Source organism: Sus scrofa, chromosome 13 (assembly GCF_000003025.6).
Source record: "Sus scrofa isolate TJ Tabasco breed Duroc chromosome 13, Sscrofa11.1, whole genome shotgun sequence".
Lineage (NCBI taxonomy): Eukaryota > Metazoa > Chordata > Mammalia > Artiodactyla > Suidae > Sus > Sus scrofa.
Genome location: NC_010455.5, coordinates 128,637,103 through 128,657,492, shown reverse-complemented (window position 1 = coordinate 128,657,492; position 20,390 = coordinate 128,637,103). Strand labels below are relative to the sequence as shown.

Below are 20,390 nucleotides of genomic sequence, written 5' to 3'. Positions count from 1 at the left end.
CAATTCCGGGTCTAGCAGAGTGCATTAGGATCCAGCGTTACCACAGTTGCAGTGTAGGTTGCAACTTGGCTTGGGATCTCCACATGCTGCAAGGCAGCCAAAAAACATTAAAAAGAAAGAAAGAAAGAGAGAGGGAGAGGGAGAGAGAGAGAAAGAAAGAAAGAAAGAGAGAGAGAGAGAGAGAGAGAGAAAGAGAAAGAAAGAAAAAGATTTTCCCCTGAAACAAGCTAAAGATGGCAACTGTTAGTCACAATGCTTGGATGCAGCTTAGTCACCCTTGACATAAACAACCTCCCTGGTCCTCAGCTTCCTTCCTGCTAAAGGTTAGTCTAAAGAGCATTTCCCAAGCTCTGTTTCTGAGAACACTATATCAAAAGGTTCTCTAAAAAAAAAAAAACAGAGCATTCAATAGGAAACATGAATTATATCTACTCTTTAAACCCATCAGCCCATTTGAAAAATCTGATAGAAGAAATGTTATCTTCTTGTAACCCAGGAATTTCCAAATTTATTTTGTGACAGAAGCCTTTTTGTCACATAAAAAACATAAACCTTATGAAATTAGTGTTTGACAGAACACAACTTGGAAAGAACAAATCTAAAAGAACTCATAAGCCCTTTTGAAGTCACATTCTACTTTTTCTTCCTTTTTCTTTTCTTTTTTGTCCATGTCCATGGCATGCAGAGGTTCTTGGGCCACGGATGGAACCCACACCATAGAACCAGGGAACTCCAAATTATTTTCAAATTAATCATATAAATTAGGTAAACTTACTTTGGGCTAATAGGTAGAAATAACTCTGCTGCATAGAAGACTTAGTAAATCCAGTTATTGACATAAGGATTTGTCATTACAGCTCATCTCTCCCTTTTCTGTTATCCAAGCTCACTTACTCAACTTTGGAAAACTGGAAGGTATGAGATAAGTAAGGGCATAGTTAAGGATCCCCTAGGATGCTAGAAGAAAGTTATTTTAAGGAAAAAAGATTTACTGGTTCCTTTCAATAGGTCAAACATTCTGCTAGAGACCTTCTGTAGAGAAACAAGATACATGGACAATATCATTAATGTTCTTGTCTATTACTATTAAGTGTTAGCAGCAAAATGATTAACATACTGTTAAGACATGCAAAGATAAGTGTTCTAAAGAGACATTCATATGAACAAGGTGCAGTGGGGCCCAGAGGAGTCCCTCACGTCTTTCTCAGATGGCAAATTACAGAACCACGTATTGGATTCCTTAGAGTATTTTTATGGTTTATATGATTTTACATCAGGGTTACTTCTCCCTTAGAGTTTCCACCTCTATCATACAATGGTAGTCAGATTCCAAATGCGGAAATCATGGGGACAAAGACAATCTAAAGGAGATCTGAAAGTGAACAAAAACAAAAAAGGAAAGTCATTCCATCAGATAGCTAAATTTCTTGTATTAACTAGCAATTAATACATTAACATCGAACTCAGTAGGAAACTCAAAGCAGGTATAATCCCAAAAGGGTTGCTCTATAAGATGAGAAAAATAGGATAATACCAATTCTATGGCTATAAAAATATCAGTGTAGCTAGGAAAGGAAGAGAGAAGAGTTTTCTCAACCGGAGGCCTCCCATTCACTCCCCTAGTTTGGCTATATATGTACAAACTATAAAGAGCCAAAACACAGGAAAAAATTTTAGTATCTAAAATTATAACTAGCTGAGCTATCCTCTAGATATTACCAACTTATATAAATATTCTTTTAGAACATGAAATTCTAATCACTTAAGAATGCTATGAAAAAGTACCATGGCTCACACTAGATTAATTTTTAATGTAAATTGGTTACTAAGTTTATCCCTGAACAGTTCACATTATAAACAGCTCCAAACTGTTGGATTAGTGCCACAGACCTTTCATAACACGGTTGGCCATGCTACCATTTACTTAAGCACACACACAAAATGCTTTTCCTTAAAATATTTTCACGATCGTATATATTTGGACCTACATTCAAAGACATAAGGTATTCACACACACGCTTTTAGTTAAAAGCTTTATTTAAGAATAACTGAGTTCAATAAACTAAACACAAATCTCTTGGCTTCATTAAGCATTGACAAATGCTTAAGCTGTGACCAAAGAGAAAGATGGCAATAAAATTAATCCATGAACTGACACAGTCCAATATTACCAAAGGCTACAAGCCCCTTTAACAGGGCCCTTAGGGAGAAATGCAACTACTACTATGTTTAAGACATTATGTAGAAGACTTAAAAAAATACAATAAAAAGGGGAGTTCCCATCGTGGTGCAGCGGAAACAAATCCAACTAGGAACCATGAGGTTGTGGGTTTGATCCCTGGCCTTGCTCAGTGGGTTAAGGATCTGGCGTTGCCATGAGCTGTGGTGTAGGTCGCAGACACGGCTCAGATCTGGTGTCGCTGTGGCTGCAGCGTAGGCTGGCAGCTTCAGCTCTGACTGGACCCCTAGCCTGGGAACCTCCATATGCTGTGGGTCTGGCCCTAAAAGGCAATAAATAAATAAATAAATAAATAAAGTAAATATATAGCAAAGAAGAAGGGAAGGAAGGGAGGAAGAGGGAAAGAAACAAAAGAACGTGGGGAGGGAGAGGAGAGGAGACGCCACAATCCTGGTATGAACACAAAATATCTTTTTAAGCTTTTCTACATTTGTCTCTGCAATGGAAATGATACTTTGCTCACAACTGTACTCTGTTTAAAAAACACAATAAAATTATACCATAACCAAGCTAAACATGCTAATTCACCCACACAAAGCTGTATAACTCTACTTCTCATGAATAGTGTTGATCACAAAAAAATCTGTCCCAAGAGGGAAGGGCCCTTGGATTCCACATCTTGTTGTTTTGGGTGATTATAAACTACCCAAGAGAGTAGACCCCAAAAATCTCTAAAGGAGATTTGGGTGAAAATCCAGAGAGCAATTTTCCAGAGCCCTACTGCTAAGTAAGGATTTATTAGCAAAGCAGACTCTACAAGGAAGTAGAAGAGCATAGAGGGGGGAAAAATTGGACAATTGATGAGTAACAGGCAATGCAGAGCTGGTCAGAAAAAGCAGCACTATTTTCTCAGTCTCCCCTGTGAGGCACTGTGGACTAAAACAAACAAGGAAGTATTATCATACATCCTTCAGTGTCAAACTTTACCAATACAAGTTATGTTTACTTAATGTAACAACATACTAGTCATCTGAGAGTCGCATTTTTTGATGACAAAAAGAACATCTTGGCATGAGAGCCATCTTCTAATCTAAGGCATCAGTGAAAAGGCAAAAAATTCTGAAAGGAGTTTTTTTAAAGGCTAGTCTCACTAAACCTCCACAATTGGATTTCTCATTTAATCTCTCCACCACACTGGGGAAGTGGGAATATTTCAATAGCTCAAATAGTAGTAGAAGGCAAGGTAGTAAACTCCTGAAGACTCCTCAAATCATACCACACTGGAATACACTCAGGCTTGTTTATCCCTCCCTTTTTAATTCAGCACATATCTGTCTATAACAGAAATCAGAGGTGCTATAAAGGGCAAAATGGTGGGGAAAATACCTGGCAAGAAAACAAAAAGGAAAGAGCAACTATTAACGTAATATTTAGCAGAGACTTTTTACATATGATCTTATTCAAATTTTACAACAGCCCTTTAGGATAGTGTATAGTTATCATGACTTCTTCAGTTTGGAACCTGAGGTTCTATGTAGTTAAGCGAGATGCTCAAAGTCACAGCTATAAGTTAAACAGCTAGGAGTCGAACCCAGAAGAATCCAACTCCAAAGGCTACATGTTCTACGTTGTCTCACAGTATCTCTAAGTCAGAGGCAGTCAGTCAGAAGACTGAATTGTACAACATTTCTCTGGCATCTTATTATAGCTTGAGACCAGGCATTTACTCCTGCAAGTCTTAATTTCTTCATCTGAAAAATGGAGTCATTCACTACACTCCACTCTTTTTATAGTATTACAATGAGATTATTTATTACGACGGCTATTTAGACTCCATAAAATCAAGTGTTTTGGTTTCCCTAACACTGTTTTTCTCCGAACAGAGCGGAGGGGACACAGGATACCAGTAGCATTTATAAGAAGCCAACTTGATTACTCTGATTTTTAAAATAGAAGCTTTCCTGTCTACAAAACATAATCACTTCTTTCAGTTCCCAGTTTCATCTCCAAAGCAAAGTCTTGACTATAGAGAGGCAACACATCCTGCAGTAAAAAAAGAGCCCCTGTGTTGATAACAGGAAGGATAAAAAGGAATCCCTAATTCATATTTTCAATTCTGATTGTCACATAACCATGGTTTGTTTCTGAATGAAACAGCTACATACACTCACACCAGGTGTCTCACTTGGCACTGAACAAGGAGTTCCAGAGGAACAAGGATGGCTCACTGGGAGGAGCAGAAGCTGCAGGCTGGTTCACTGATGACCCTGATCACATCTATTTAATAGGATAATGGTATGTAACAGTTTGTCCAGGAGAGTTTCAGTTTATATACTTATTAGGAGTGCCTCCTTTAACCCTGAAAAGTATTTCTCGGTATACTATATATTATACGGTCTTCTATTAAAAATGATAAATCATTTTTCCTTATTATAAATCAAGACAATGGCCAAGAATAACACAATAGGTGTGTAAAAGAAGAAGACAAAGAGTCAATGCAAACTGAAAAGGAATTATTTGTAAGAAATGCTGAAAACAACTCAAAAGCAAGTAGTTTTTAAATGGAAATTCAAGTCTTCTTACAAACCATATACTACTGCTAATTTTAGTCATTTCTAGCTTTAAAAGCAATACAATTTAAAAATATATACAGAATCAAACAGATCACTTCTCTGAGGCAGCATGTCATAGGAGAGTGAAACCATTAACAAAAAAAAGAGTGAGAGCAACGGCCAGGCCCTGACTCCTATTCAGGCTATACTTAAGGTTTACTCTCCCTAAAGCTGTGGGAGTAACCCATAGACAGACACTCTGCATTGGGTTGAAATGCCCCTTAAAACTTCATTTATACCAAGAATTTCAGATGACTTCATTTGGATCTTTGCAGATGTAATTATTTAAGAGGATATCATACTGGATTAGGGTCAGTCCTCAATCCAATGACTGGTGACCTTATTAAAAAAAAAAAATCATAGGACAAAAAGATACAGGGAAGAAAGCCATGCGACAGTAAAGGTAAAAGCTGACATGATGCAACCACTAGCCAAGGAATGTCAAATCTGCTGAGAAACACCAGGAGTTGGGAAGAGACAAGGGTCTTTCTTAATAGGGAGTGTGGCCCTGTCCACACCTTACTTTCAATTTCCAGCCTTCAGAATTGTGAGAGAATAACTTTCTGCTGTTTTGCTACCAAGTTTATGGTAACTTGTTACAGAAGCCCTAAGGAAACTAATTCACACTTTATGTCAAATTATTCATTATCATCTTTTAAGATTTCATCACTTACACAATTGATCAAAGGGCAATAAACAGTGGTCTGTTGAGGGTGACATTTGGACTACGCACCCCCAAAGGTAGTGGAGGGGTTGTCACCCATCCAATAACCCTACACTGAGCCTGCAAATATAGAAATTCATGGCTCTAGACCTGAGCAGCCCTCCTCTGTGGGGCGGAGGGGCATTAACTAAGTTGTACCTCGTCCTTCTTCTCCTGAATGCGTCGTCTCTCTGCCTCGATAGTCAGCTTCTCCTGGATCTCTTGAGCAATCTCACAGTCTTGTTGTTCACTAAAAAGCAAAGATGAAGACAACATGAAGAAAGAAAATAAGGAGTGATTTTTCCTAAACGCAACACATTTTACTGAACATTATGAGCCAGTGCATATTTTTAGCTCACTTAATCCTCACAATAATGATTCAAAGAGGTTGAGACTGTCACGTTACAGATGAAAAAAAAAACTAGGTCCAGAGTAGTGAAATCATTTCCCTAAGATCACAGAGAAAATAAGTGCTAGAATCAGAATGTGATACCCAGCCACTACAGTAGAAAGCTGGAGGCTTTTTCTATACAACCATATCACCTAATGCTACTGGGGCTGCTCTGCAGAGAGACACGCATGTTTCCTAGATTCTGCAAAGGAGATGCACTGTGTGAGAATAAGGTCCATAAATATCCAAATATGTACAGAGTACATATAAAAATGGGAGCGAATCCACTTAAATGTCAATAATACCATAAGTGGTGGTGTGACTTTAAAATGATTTTTATAATTTTTTAATTAGATGTATTTTTTTTCAGTTTTGATAAAACTGAAAAAAAAAAAAAGTATATTCCTAGCTTCAGTTCCGACGAGAAACCTCTCTGGGTAATGCCAGTTTTCTTAATGCTCTGGCCACTAATAAAACCAAATGGTGTAATGCTGATGCAACCATGGTTTAGTTTAGTTTTGTTTTGGCATTCATATGTTCAAAAAAGATTTAAGCAGCACCTGCTATCGTCTAGGCACCATGCTTAACACTGAGGATACAAAAATAATCTCCATCCTGCAGGCAAAAGCTTATAATACATTTTGGTGGGAGAAACAGATCCTTGAAAACAGCACCTGTGGAACAATGGTTCCAGCAGAAAATGGGGTTTGGATCTCTCAGAGGTGGGGATAAGTGCACAGATCTTCTGGTTTCGGGTTTCAAGAAAAGTTGAGGAACAGCTTAAAACTCTTGAGTGGGACAGTGCTGGGGAGCCTACCTTTACAACCTTAACTGCTAGTTAGCAGAGATATAGACAGGCTTAGAGGTTACTATCTAAAAAGATGCTGGAACAAAATTACAACTGTACTTTATACACAGTTGTGAAACAAATATTCCCTCTTATTCTCTCCCTGCCTACTGAACCTAAAATACTCAATGAATCTAGCCTTGGTTGTATATTTCAAGTTTACTACAGACTTTGTAATTGAAAAGTGTGGGAGGTCGGGGGGCAATATCCTAAATTCTCTGGAGGAATCTAAATCCATATATTCTAACAAAGCTGAGGGGATGACACTATTCTCATTTGTACAAGGAAATGGTCACTTTCAACATGTTTGGAAATAGACGTAGAAAGTAGACATCGGCTCACATGGAGGTGTGTTTGAATATGGACATGCACACACAGGACAGAGAGGGAGGAGAGGAATACAAGACAGAGAGCACAGGCTGGAAGTGGAAATAAATGGTAAGCTGTTTAAGAATCAGCAGGAAAATCACTATGTAAGATGCTTGCAAACCTGATTTCTGGTCCTGTCACCACCAACCAGTAAATCATGCCCTCTCATGTCATCTTACCAGCTATAAAAGTTTTTAGACATGGAGTTCCCACTGTGGTGCAGCAGAAATAAATCTGACTAGTATCCATGAGAACGCATGTTCGATCCCTGGCCTCGCTCAATGGGTCGGACATCTGGCATTGCTGTGGTAAAGGCTGGCAGCTGTTGCTCCGATTTGACTCCTAGCCTGTGAACTTCCATGTATCATAAGTGCAGCACTAAAAAGCCAAAAAAAAAAAGTTTTTGGACTTAATGACTTCATATTACAAGTCTAACATCCTAAGATTCTTAACCATTCAAACCCCAGAATGGAAAATAAAAATCTATTCATTTTTAATGTCTATGTCCTCTTTTTATTCACACACTTTTTAAACTTACAAAATGTATTTATTAATCTAGTTTTAAAAATATGGAACACTTTATGAATTTGCATGTCGGTTCAGCAAATGCTCAGAGTTTTTCTCCCGATGCCCTTAAAGGCAGTGCTATGGTTTATTCATATCTGCACTCTCTGGTGCCTTTCAGTGTCAGGGTTACTAGCAAGCGTCATAGAATGTTTATGTACAAAGCAAGGAAGCTGAATCAAATCACAAATAACGTCCTCTCTGCAAATAACAAAACAGAAAGACAAACCCTTTCTCAAAGGCAGTAAAAAACAATAGGCTTTCCTATTTAGTTAAACATGACGACTAAAGTAAATTGGGGGGGGTCCCTTCTCTTCTTTTTTAATCCTTCGTATTCAAAACAATACCTTGTGGTGAAATCCAACATTAGAGACTGAGGTACGAGAACTACTCTTAAAGAAGAAATACACCCCGTGAGCTTTTGAAACACTGAAAAAGAACACAAAAAGTTGTTGTGCTGAAAGAGACCTTAGATATGATCTCTCCACTTAGGAGGAGATGGAGAAATAACTTTTGGTCAGACACTGAGGTTATAAAGAGAATGGAGGGTGCAATTCAGAGCTTTCCAAAAGATTCTGATTCAACCTAAAAAGCAAGGGGTTCAAGGAAAATAATTGTAGCAAACACTGCTAGGAAATAGTAAAGGAATCCAAGAGAATGCATAAAGTTCTTTGACATTCAATTTTTCTGTGGATTCCCCCACACAACCCATGAGGCAGAGGGGACAGAGATGATTTTTCTCCCCTGTACAGGTATGGAAAATTGACTCAAGAGGTAGACCAAATGGCTCAAACAGTGAGACGTGGTAAGAGTTCACACCAGAATCCACATGTCCCCAAACCTGGTAAAATATTCCAACAACAAAGAAACATTTTAAAATGAAAGAAAACTAGGGGATAGTCTCTGTAGAATTTGTAATCTTAACAGTGAAAGGAATCAGAGGGACAGAACAAGAGTCTTCCCTGCCTGCTTGCTCACTCCACAGAGAAAGCCAGTCCAGGCACAATGCCCTCCACCCCAAAGTCCTCACAGGTCTTTGTAGCGCTTCTGCAGCTGAGCCTGAGCTTTCAAATCTTCTTCCTGAAGCTGCTTGGCCACCTGGAGATCATGCTGGACCAAACGGTTCCGCTGAACATTCGATGCCAAGTGATGCTCAACTGGACAGAAAGATTGGGAAGATGAATTACGATCCTTAGAATAAACTTAAGAACAGCCTTTCCATGAAAAAAAACTTCACATCCATCATTTCATCTTAGGTTCTCCATAACGCTGTATAATACGTAGCATAGGAGTCACTAGTCTCCTCTTTCCATTAAAGTAAAAAGAGGACCAGAAGGTAAAGTCATCCGGATTTGGTCACATGGTGAAACAGTGGCAGTGCTAGGACTTCTACTTAAATAATCTAAAGGCAAAGCTGGAATTCTTTGTGCTCCGTGAGTTGCTGCTTTATTTATAAACTACATTTTCAATAATGAGTTTTTACACTGACACATGAAGTAACGATTCACAAATTACATATTCACAAATATGTACTTTAGTATAACATATTAACTTAGATTCACTTTTCCTAATTATATACATAAATATTCAGAAAAATCTACAGTCTAGATACCAACATTATCTGGGAAAAGGTTCAGGCCCCAAAGCTAGGGGAAGGAATAGATCACAGATACATGAATAATTAGTGTCTCCCTTCTACACCATTAAGACAAAGGAAAAGGTTCAAGTTCCTCTTTTCCTCTGATACACTGAACCATCTTCTCATCCCTAGTGGCTGCTAATATCAAAATCCCCAGAACTTCATTTTTCACCAAAGTGTCATTTGCCTACACAAATCCCTCAGGATGGATGGGTGGTACAGCCTGATGACTGTTTTCTCCCTGCCTCGCCCTAAGAAATTTGCCTCAAGCTACCATTGAAAAAGAAAACAGAAGGTGCACGCAAGGGGCTGTTACTCACTTTCTTGTTCCTGCAGGCTGTGGGCCAGGGTGTGGTCCTCCAGGACAGCAAAATCTCGGCACACTGCAGAGGGTGGTGGAGAAAGGCAGACAGGAAGGCTCATTAGTAGTATTTCAACATAAAAAGAAAAGGGATTTTGTTCAGGACTTCAAAGAACATTCTACTATTTTAGAAGGATTAATTTTATAACTCACAATGCACCAAACAGTGACTAGTTAGTATAGCCTTCATTCACAAAAATCCCACATAGTATCTGCTCGGTGCCACGCACAAGGTGTCACAAAATAATGGTTAGGTCCCTGGCCTAAAGATATTAATCACAGAATCAGAACCAGGGGTCCAGAAATTCTAATCCACCTCTACAAAGGGAGGGCAAATATTGCTGTAATAATAAAAGAGACAAGAATGTTCTGTATATTGCAGCTGAGAAAAATTTGAGTTACTGTACGGTCAGAAGAGTTAACAGAAATCTAGCCTGTGCCTCAGCCATCTGGGGTTCCTGCTGTATCCTCGTGCTCTTAAGGAAAAACACACCTTTATTGGTCCCTTGGGCAGAGAGCAAATCTCTACCTTAAGGATAATTACATTCTTCAATGGGTCCCACACCCTCAGACATGAGTGTCTGAGTTAGAACTGGTTCTCTAGGTCTCTCTAATTGTAGAGTTGCCTAAAAAGAATCTGCAAAACAAAAGACAGTGGGAACCTTGGAGAATACCAGGCATCTGTCACTAACTTTGCCTCCACCTGGAAAACCAGGACTATTTTCTTAGACACAAATAGGAAGGGATGGTTTTAAAGATCCATTCTGCTCCAAACTGCAATTTAAACTCTCCTTAAAACAGACATACACATGAAGGACTCATCATAAAAAATGCTATTTTGTTTGTTTTTTAAGGACAGGACATGTAATTTAGGAGTTATGTCCTTAATCTGTTCCAAGCATATAACTCACATTAAAGAGGAAAGTTCCCAAAGCCTCAGACTACTGCAAAGTGTCGGACTTACAACTGTCCTCGAGGGCTTACCAGAGTTTATAGATTTCCTTCTGTAACTCCAGCTTTGTCTGTGAGGATATTTAACTAAGACGGAATGAAAAAACCACTCCTTTGCCATTCTTAACACTTCTATCTGCCCCCATATACATTCATACATCCCCATCCCTCACTTAGAGATAATGCACAAAAAAAGCAGGTATAGCTTGGAGACATCTAGATTACTCCTAAAATGTTTTCGGATGCAGATCATTTCTGCCCAAGAAGCATAATAAATCGAATATGACCTGCTTACCTCTTACTAAAATGCAACTACAAAACCAGTAATTCCAACAGGAAGTCTGGTTCTTTAACATCAGATATATTCCCCAGCAAATTCTAGCAACCTGAGGCCCAGGTCAAAGTTCTCCTATATTTCACAGAATGAACGTGCTTTCAAGAAGAATTAGTTAACCCTTTAATAGTTGAAGAAAACGAGACCCTAAAGGAAGAAAGGACTTATTCAGGCTATATGCAGAGTTTGCTGGTGGCAGGGTTGGGAGTCAGTTTCTGAGCAAGTAAGAGCTCCTTCTTTTCCTGACACCATGACAGCCCTCCAGGACTCCAGAGTCAGAATGGACTGAAAGGAGATATTCTATACTGCCCAACATGCATTCTCTATAACAGATGGCTAATTGACATTAATTAATTAAATGGCTAAGACATGTATGGACATAATTCACAGAAAACTAATATTCACAATGAATTAGCCAAAGTGAATGAAATCAAACCTTGTGCAAAGAATCCTATTTTAAATACACTGCCTTGTTGTCTGAAGCACTTTTATTATACTATTTATAATTAAATACTAAAGTCAGTACTAATTTTAGATTAAAATTAGATTAAAATTTTTGGATTAATCTTAGATTAATGTTTCTCAAATCATGGTGGCAACCTATTATTAGATCATAAAATCAATTTATTGAGTCTGGAACAAGCATTTAAGAATGAGTAGACTAGAAAATAGAGCATTATCACACTTAGTACAGGAAACTATGGTTTGCAGAAATTTTTTTTCCAGTTTTACACACATGTGTGTGTATATGGTATATGGTATATACACACATGTTTATGATATGTATTAGGTCACAATGTAAAACATTATCATTTTGCCAGTTACATTCAAAAAAGTTTAAAAGCCACTTCAGTTTATGTTATTAGGGCAGAAAGTTATGCCAAATATATACGTTTCGAATATTATGCTGAATAAAATAAAAATTATAAAATTACTGCAGTTTTTCATGAGGATAACCATGTCAAGAACTGCAATAACATATATTTTTTATTTTAGTCAGCATGACATTAAAAATATAACGCTTATAGATATATATATACCTGCAGAAAAAATGTTTTTAATGTCTGGGACTGACACAAACTGAATTGTGAACAGTGGTTACCTCCAGAGAGGAGGAAAGAGACAGGGGTGCCTTCACCATGATATATGCTGTTCCAATGCTTTACAAGCAAACCAGAGAAGACTGAAGCAAATGAGGCAAAACATTAACATCTATCATATTTGGGGGGTAGGTTCCTGGGTATCTATATTTTCTGCTCTTTTTGCAATGTTTTATATATACATATATATTATACTTAAATTCTATAATAAATATAAAAAATTTAAAATCCACATTTTTTATTTCATCATCAGCATATATGGCTAAACCATAAACATGAAGAGGCACTTGAAATATCACAATAAGCCGAAGAATTTATGAACTATCGATTACCTTAATAATGACTCTTCTCAATGATTTCTTAATATTTATAGAAAGCAAGACTGAAGTATATTCAATTATTGTGATTTGACTCTGAATCTCCTAATGGCAGAGGTGGAATTGGTACTGACAGAATATGGGCAGTTTCTGAACTAGAAAAGAACATAAAAGCTCTTCCATGACTACAAAGAAGGACATACACTCATACATACACAGGGCTGTATTGGTAATGCACAAATTTAGCACTTCAAACTTTATTGAAAACTGCCAAATATATCATCTTGTTTACACCAAAATATTATTTGCTTACTGCAATAACTTCTTATGCATCCACTCTAGTTCCTTTCAAACTCTGCCTCTGTATTCTCTGCATTGCTACTCTAATGCAAGCCAGGAAAGCCACACATCCAGTCACCTTGGTAATCAGTACTCAGGTGAGGAATTAGAGAAAACATTTCTCAGCCAGGACAAGTTCAGAGCCTGGCTCTTTGCTCCTCCTCTGGTCTACTCTACTTTGAAGTTAATGTCTATCAACAGTCCTGAGGATAAACAGCACAAGCTCATCTCACTATGTTTCCCTGCAGGCACATTTACCATGAACCCTTGGACCCTGAGCTTTTATCCTTTGCAAACCTTTTCCCTGCTATGTACACTTTCATTCATCCCAATCTCAGGCTGATCTTCTTGCCGTTAAGCCAACCCCATCATTCTCCTTCGGTCCCGTCCAGACATCAACAGCCCCATAATCTCTACAACTTTCACACAATTAGGACTAGATGTAACATATAGTAAAATTTCAGGAGATGCTCATTAATAGAAAAAAATGAAGAAAGACTAGTCAATAAAGTCAAAAAACATAGTTCCACAGGCAAAGGAGGAAAACAATGTTATGAATAGAATTAAGCTCTGCCATTTATGACAGCATCACAGAGACTTGTAAAATTTTCCAGACTTTCAAATAAAAACAAGAAACCTCTCCCAGTCCCATTAAAAGAAACAGAATAAGGTAATGCCATTTGCAGTAACATGGATGGAACTAGAGTCTCATACTAAGTGAAGTAAGTCAGAAAGACAAATACCGTATGATATCACTTTTATCTGGAATCTAATACATGGCACAAATGAACCTATCTACAGAAAAGAAACAAACTCATGGACATGGAGAACAGACTTGTGGTTGCCAAGGGGGAGGAGGAGGGAGTGGGATGGACTGGGAGTTTTGGGTTAGTAGATGCAAACTATAGCATTTGGAGTGGCTAAGCAGAACAGGGAACTGTATTTAATCACTTGTGATGGCACATGATGGAGGATAATGTGAGAAAAAGAATGTGTGTGTGTGTGTGTGTGTGTGTGTGTGTGTGTGTGTGTGTAACTGGGTCACTTTATAGCAGAAATTGACAGACCATTGTAAAGCAACTATAATAAAAAATTTAAAAAAAAAGAGCTTTAGTGATTTTTAAAATCCAGATATGCACATATATACAGTGGATTAGTTTACATTAAGGCAAGCAATTCTCAGAAATAGGATTAGATCTTCCATCCATTTTCCATGAAGAGAAAGACAATTTTTATTCATCTGTGGATTCCCCCTAAATAAACAAATGGCATAAAACGTACCTAGTAAACACATCTATTCAACAAACATTTGCTGAATTCTATTAATAGAATGAATACCTCATTTACAAGCTATGAAGGAGGTAGACATGACAGAAAGGTAAATAACCAGAATATAAAATCTGATAAAGGTCATAAAGACCTACATAAAATTTCTGAAGGCATAAAAATGGAGGAGTTATGCTTGTTATAAACTGGGGGGGTAGATGTAAGGAGTGGGGGGTGACTTGGCAGAGCTGTATCAGGAAACCTTAAAGTAGTTAACATGCAAAACCAGTCTCAAAGAAAGATTAAAATTTCTACAGGCAGAGTGGTAAGCCTTCTTAGCACAGGGACCAATGAACTCAATACAAACTAGGAGTGGAGAAGTTATTCCCTTCTCTCATTTTTTTACCCACATCCCAAAACTTTCTGAAAATAAATTCCGATGACTCAATCGTGACAAGCTTCCACCCACATAAAAATGCCTGGGTTAATAATACATCCACTAGAAACTACTTATTTCAACTGTGTCTGTATTGCCTTTTATGTTCTGGTATAATTTTGTGAATTATTCTGTTTTTGTATAAATGCTATTAAGTAGCAAATGGAATACATATTCATGTATTCACTGCTTTGAGAGCTGGGTTTATGCATTCTTCCCTTTGTTCTGTACACATGGAAACACCCTCTATAAATGAGGAAGATGTTCCAGACATACATACTGTCTTGAAAAATTTGGTAATGACAGACAATCACAATTGACATTGACACAGTACTTCTAAATTACAAGGCACTTTCATACTTTTTCCTCCCAACCATCTGAAGATATGTGTATTTATCAATATCCTCATTTTATTTATGAGGAAATTAAGGCTCATAGAAATAAAGTGGCTAGACCAAGATTACCCAGCAAATGAAGTGGAAACCAAACTAAGCTTTTCTGGCCCCAAATACTTCTGCTCAAAAAACTCCTAGAAGAAACGGGTCTATACTGAAGCATGCCAGAAAAGAGTGATGTTATTAGATACTAATTAAAATAAGACAGATGGAGTTCCCATCTTGGCACAGAGGAAACAAATCCGACTAGCAAGCATGAAGTTGCCAGTTTGATCCCTGGCTCAGTGGGTTTGGGATCTGGTGTTGCTGTGAGCCATGGTGTAGGTCACAGACGCAGCTCATGTCTGGTGTTGTTGTGGCTGTGGTGTAGGCCAGCAGCAACAGCTCCGATTAGACCCCTAGCCTGGGAACCTCCATATGCTGTGGGTGTGGCTCTAAAAAGACAAAAAAAAAAAAAAAGACAGATATGCACTAAGTTCTTTGAAGCCAAGGATGAAATAAAATGTAGGAATACATAGTTTACAATTCTCACTATCTTCCAAGAATAAGCCTCCAGCAATCACAGTTGCCCTGTGTTCGTATCTGAAAAGCAAGGGCAATAAAAAGTGTCTGTAATTTGCACACTGTTTCATAGGTGACATACAAGAAAGACCCTAGGTAGTAACCGTAATGAAACTCCAAAGAAAACTTTCCTTTGGGGTCGAGCCACTTCTCCCCATCTTCCCTACTCTCCATCCAATATCAATGACATTCCTGGAGTTTTGGTGGCCTAGCAGCTAAGAATCCAGCGTTGTCACGGCTGTGGCATGGGGTTTGACCCCTGGCCCGGAACTTCTGCATGCCATAGGCACGGCCAAGAAAAAGAAAAGAAAAGAAAAAGAAATAACAGAAATCAATGACTTTCCTCCTTTTTGGTAAGAGAGTAATAATGAATTAAGACTAATGTGTCTGGAGTTCCCGTCGTGGTGCAGTGGTTAACGAATCCGACTAGGAACCATGAGGTTGTGGGTTCGGTCCCTGCCCTTGCTCAGTGGGTTAACGATCCGGCTGTGGTGTAGGTTGCAGACGCGGCTCGGATCCCCACGTTGCTGTGGCTCTGGCGTAGGCCAGTGGCTACAGCTCCGATTCTACCCCTAGCCTGGGAACCTCCATATGCCTCGGGAGTGGCCCAAAGAAATAGCAAAAAGACAAAAAAAAAAAAAAAAAAAAAAAAGACTAATGTGTCTAAGAGTTGTTAAAGACAATTTTAACTAAGAAATGTTAACATATGCAAAGCCCTAAGGGTTTGTTCACTGTCTAACAAAAGAAATATCTAATATACTAAACAAGAGCCTTTTCCCTTTATTTAAAGCTTTAATAAAACTGCCTTGTTAGAGGAGAAATGGGATGCAGGTAAATTGTGAATGGACCTCATCCTAATGTCAAATCTTCCCCATTCTCAGCCCTAGCCCAGTTGACACATAAGGAACTAAGATGACATCAACATCATCATCACTAATACCACCACCAAAGCTACCCCCGAGCCCCATCACCACCACTGTCAGCAGGGGCTTTTTAGAGATGCTCGCTGTGGAATGGAGACACTCTCCTACCCATCTGCCCCAATTATGAGCCCCAAATAACAAACACAATTGAGTCACTGGTCACTGCAACTGAAATTGCCCACTTTCAGGCAGCAATGTGAAAACAATGAGAACAATGTCTGAGCAATTAATTTATTAGGGAATAGAGAGGAACTGAAGCCTCTGATCCTTCTCTGCCTTTCAGTGTCTTTAAATTACCATCTTGTTGAAATGAACAAAATGCAAGTTTAGTACGATGGAGGGGCAGTGTGGCACCACATCCCGGGTGGGCTGAAGAGGTAAACAACAGAGAGGCGTTCCAACCTCATTTACTTTGTTCCTAGTCAAAGTAGCCAACAGCAGGTCTTCGTTTTTGATCCAAGTCTCCAAATCCCCTGTTCTTTCCAATGTACTATGATTACTCCATCTGCCTGGGAGACAGAAGATCCTTCTGATCAGAGATCTATTAAATAATTAAATCAGATAGACCCTCCTGTAATTATTATCCTTAGTACAAATATGCCCCCTTACTAAACTACCTGCAAAGCTCATGCAGATTTCTGCAAATCCTTTATGAAAGACAATGACTTTCATCCTACATATAGTACAAATGGTTGAGGCAGCAAGCATCATTAACCAATGTTTCAATTGTTTGAGGAGTTTCATGGTTATTGGTTTTCGTTTACATTTTCTTGGTTGGTGTGGGTGTGAAACAGAGAATGGCAGAGCCTTGCAAGTCTAACGGAAGTTTAGTCACCATTACGCAGATGTGGGGGTAAGAACTCTGCTCTAGATGCCTGAAGCACCCCTCTACTATCTAAACAATTCATAATCCACTTTCAGAAACCTCATTCAAACGTCACTTCTCTATTAACCCAATCCTATAGGACGTACAACCAAAACTATCACCACAACTGACCCTCTCACACATCCAGCAGATGTACTCGTGCTTTTTTCCCCAATGATTTCATAACATGTAGTAAATATAGCAGTAGGGGACTAATCATATTATAAATACTTTTACTCATTTGTTTCTCCGGCATATGTGCGAGATCCTGAAAGGTAGGACAAATCTTATGGATGACTTTCTCTCCAATATTTATCCCAGTGCCTGGGATAATGATTTTCAAATACATCCTTGTGGTGAGAAGGGCTCCTGAGAAAAATGATAACTAGTATAAATGATGTACCACGAAATCTTGTATTTTTTTGCAGGTGTGATCCATCCACATTCCCCAGGTCACCTATACAAAAGCTAAGGACCTGTACACATAACCATATGGCCTTAAATGACAGTAGGGGGTTTTGCCTCCCATTACTTCAAATTCAGATGCATTATAATGGAAAGGTTAATTACCCAACAGACTCCTAGAATACCAAGAAAAGTGGTACACCCAGGAAGGTGGTCAATTGTTGGTCCCTCTAGACAACAATTACACACATTGCTCAAAATGAAAGCTGGAATAACATTCCAAGGATTACAAAGTTAAATAAGTAGAACTTCCAAGATTAGACCCCAGGGCTATGGAGTAAGTGTGTATCCATGAGGACATGTTTGTCAAACTAAACAACCTGACAGGGTACACAGGATGTATGTGGTGTTTTGAAGCAGAATGTTGTTATGTGCTGAGGAGCTGGCATGAATTTTCAGAATCTGGAGCTAGTCCCCTGAGCCACTTTTCTGGAACAACTGCCTCATGCCCGCCAAATTCCTCTATAGCTGCAGGCTGCCAAATAGTCCTAAAAATTAGAAAATGCTAATAAATTAGGTATAAGGTGAATGAAAAGCAAGTCAAGGTTGACAGAACAACAACAAAAAAAGTGGAAGGAGAGAAAAATCTTGAGAAATCTAGTAAAAGAAAGATGTTTTCAGGGTTAATTACCCTTCCATAAAGATTACAGAAAGAGGGAAAGCTAGCCTTTTCATAAAAAGTTCCACAAAAACCAGAATAGTATAACCCAGGATCTTCTGAAAAGTTTTATCAAATATCTGATCTGCTGAAGCCACTACTTTTGGTTAGAACTACAATATGTCTTAGAGTATCAAAAGCGTTTAGTCTCTCCCAAATATCTCTAAGAATAATAAAGGTCCCAGATGACAGGCTCAGTTTCCAAGTTTCCTCAAATATTTCTACATTTGTCAATGTTCATAAAAAGGTACTGATTCATCATTTTCTTAAAATTATAGAAACTGATTTTCAGAAAGAGTTCAAGCAGTTGTCAAATCCAGCTTTATCCTGTTCAAATAATCATCTGGACTCTGCTTAGATTTCAGCTGCAGGAAGCCCATTTCCTTTTGACACAGCTCCTTTTCGGAAAACTATAAAATGGTCTGCGGAAGGACAAAACCTGCCCATCTATAGATATTATCCACTGGTCCTAGTTTCAGCTTCGGAGCAGTCACATTCCCTAGAGCCTATGTGGGCATTCTGTACAAACCATTGGCACTCTGAAGTCTGTGGTTTCATATACACCACAGAGGAGCATCCACGTGGTCCACCTTCTGGGTTAGGCACAGGTGAAGTCCTAAAGGTACTCGCCATGATTTGCGAGTCTTGTTACAGTGTAAACTGACTATAGCGGAAATACCTAATTTTTCAAGTTAAATTTTATCAGAAAGTTAGAAACTAAATTAAAACACTAGAAAGGATAAACATCGAAATCCTAACACTGATTATGCACTGGAATATTACAATGTAGCTTATTTTTCTTTTAAAACACTCCTGTGTTTTCCCATTTTTCTACCACAAATGGAAATCTTACTATTTGTAATCCTTTTCATTATATTTTATAATAAAAAGATAGACATATGCTTTTAATCTAATTTAAGCACCTAAACAGTGAAGCAGGAAATATTTACTAGGGAAAAAATGAAATGAGTTGTGGTAACAGTGTTTTATTGGTTCAACTTAATTATACTGTTTCCTTAAGGTTACAGAATAAAAGTTTTGTTTTAAGAAAAAAAGTATGTTAACAAAAATGAAGTCTACATAAGGCTCCAAATTTGTATCTGATTTTCCGGAGAGCCAAAGCATTCAGGGAGATATGAAAAGCTGCTTAGTTCTTATCATTGTAAAGAAATAACCTGAGTTCCTGAGTGGAGAGAAATGTTTTACTAATACCAAACAGGAAAGCAAATTCAGTTACCAAGCTGGGCCTTAAGTAGGAAACCCTTAGGTTATAAAATGGACTCATCAATAGTTTAAGCATGAATTTTAAACATGTGTCTACATGCACACAAACACATACACATACCTTCAACAAAAGCACAAGTCTGCTCTCAGTAAGGAAACATTTTAAAAAGCAAAACAACTGATTTTACCCCAACATTTAACTCTGATGCAAGTTATCAAAATAGGTTTCTGAGCTTTTTTCCCCTAATCCCCCCAATGCAAAATTAAATGAATGGTTTGAGATGGAAATGCTATAAAATTTGGTTATGATGATCACTGTACAACTATAAATGTAATAAAGTTCATTGAGTAATAAAAAATAAATGCTTGATCACCACACACAAAAAAATTACATGAAAACCCCAGTAACCCAAACCAGTTGTTTGGCAAGGAGATACATTATAGCTAACCACAGACACACTAGATTGCAGGCAAGTGGGTTTTTAAAATGCTGAGATAAGTCCTCAAATCAGAAGCACTACTTTAATATCACAGACCATCTACATCATTATCAGAGACCACAGAGGAACTGGGTAACTTATTGGAAAAGTGAAAATGGCTGAGTCAGAAGTATCCATTAGCGAGGGTAAAAGATTGGGGATGAGGGTAATATTGAAAAAGGAGTGGTAAAAAGGGAGTGAGGGTAGCAGGATGGAAACAGAGCAATTTTTACTCATCCTGGTAGAACTGCTGGATAGAGATAAGACTTTCCATTAGGATATATCTGACTCAAGTTATCATAAATGATAAAAAAACCCAAAATACTCATGAATACAAACAACCTCTAAGCTTCCTGTGCTGCAGGGATGAGCTTTATGGATTGATGCCTGGAAGCCAAACTTTTTTGTGTTG

General features: G+C 38.2%; 1 protein-coding gene across 5 annotated transcripts in view; it reads right to left on the bottom strand.

The window, feature by feature from the left end:
• The window catches only part of CCDC50 (coiled-coil domain containing 50), a 71,742-nt gene that overhangs the window by 33,472 nt on the left and 17,880 nt on the right, over window positions 1-20,390 (bottom strand). For all 5 annotated transcript variants that reach the window (XR_002337811.1, XM_013982294.2, XM_003483296.4 and 2 more), the window contains 3 exons: window positions 9,625-9,687; window positions 8,696-8,822; window positions 5,654-5,744 (listed from right to left, as the gene is read on the bottom strand). Coding sequence is in view for 4 of the 5 variants with exons in the window: in XM_013982294.2 (XP_013837748.1) it covers window positions 5,654-5,744; window positions 8,696-8,822; window positions 9,625-9,687 (281 nt within the window). In the remaining variant the exon portion in view is untranslated. The remainder of the gene's footprint in view (window positions 1-5,653; window positions 5,745-8,695; window positions 8,823-9,624; window positions 9,688-20,390) is intronic.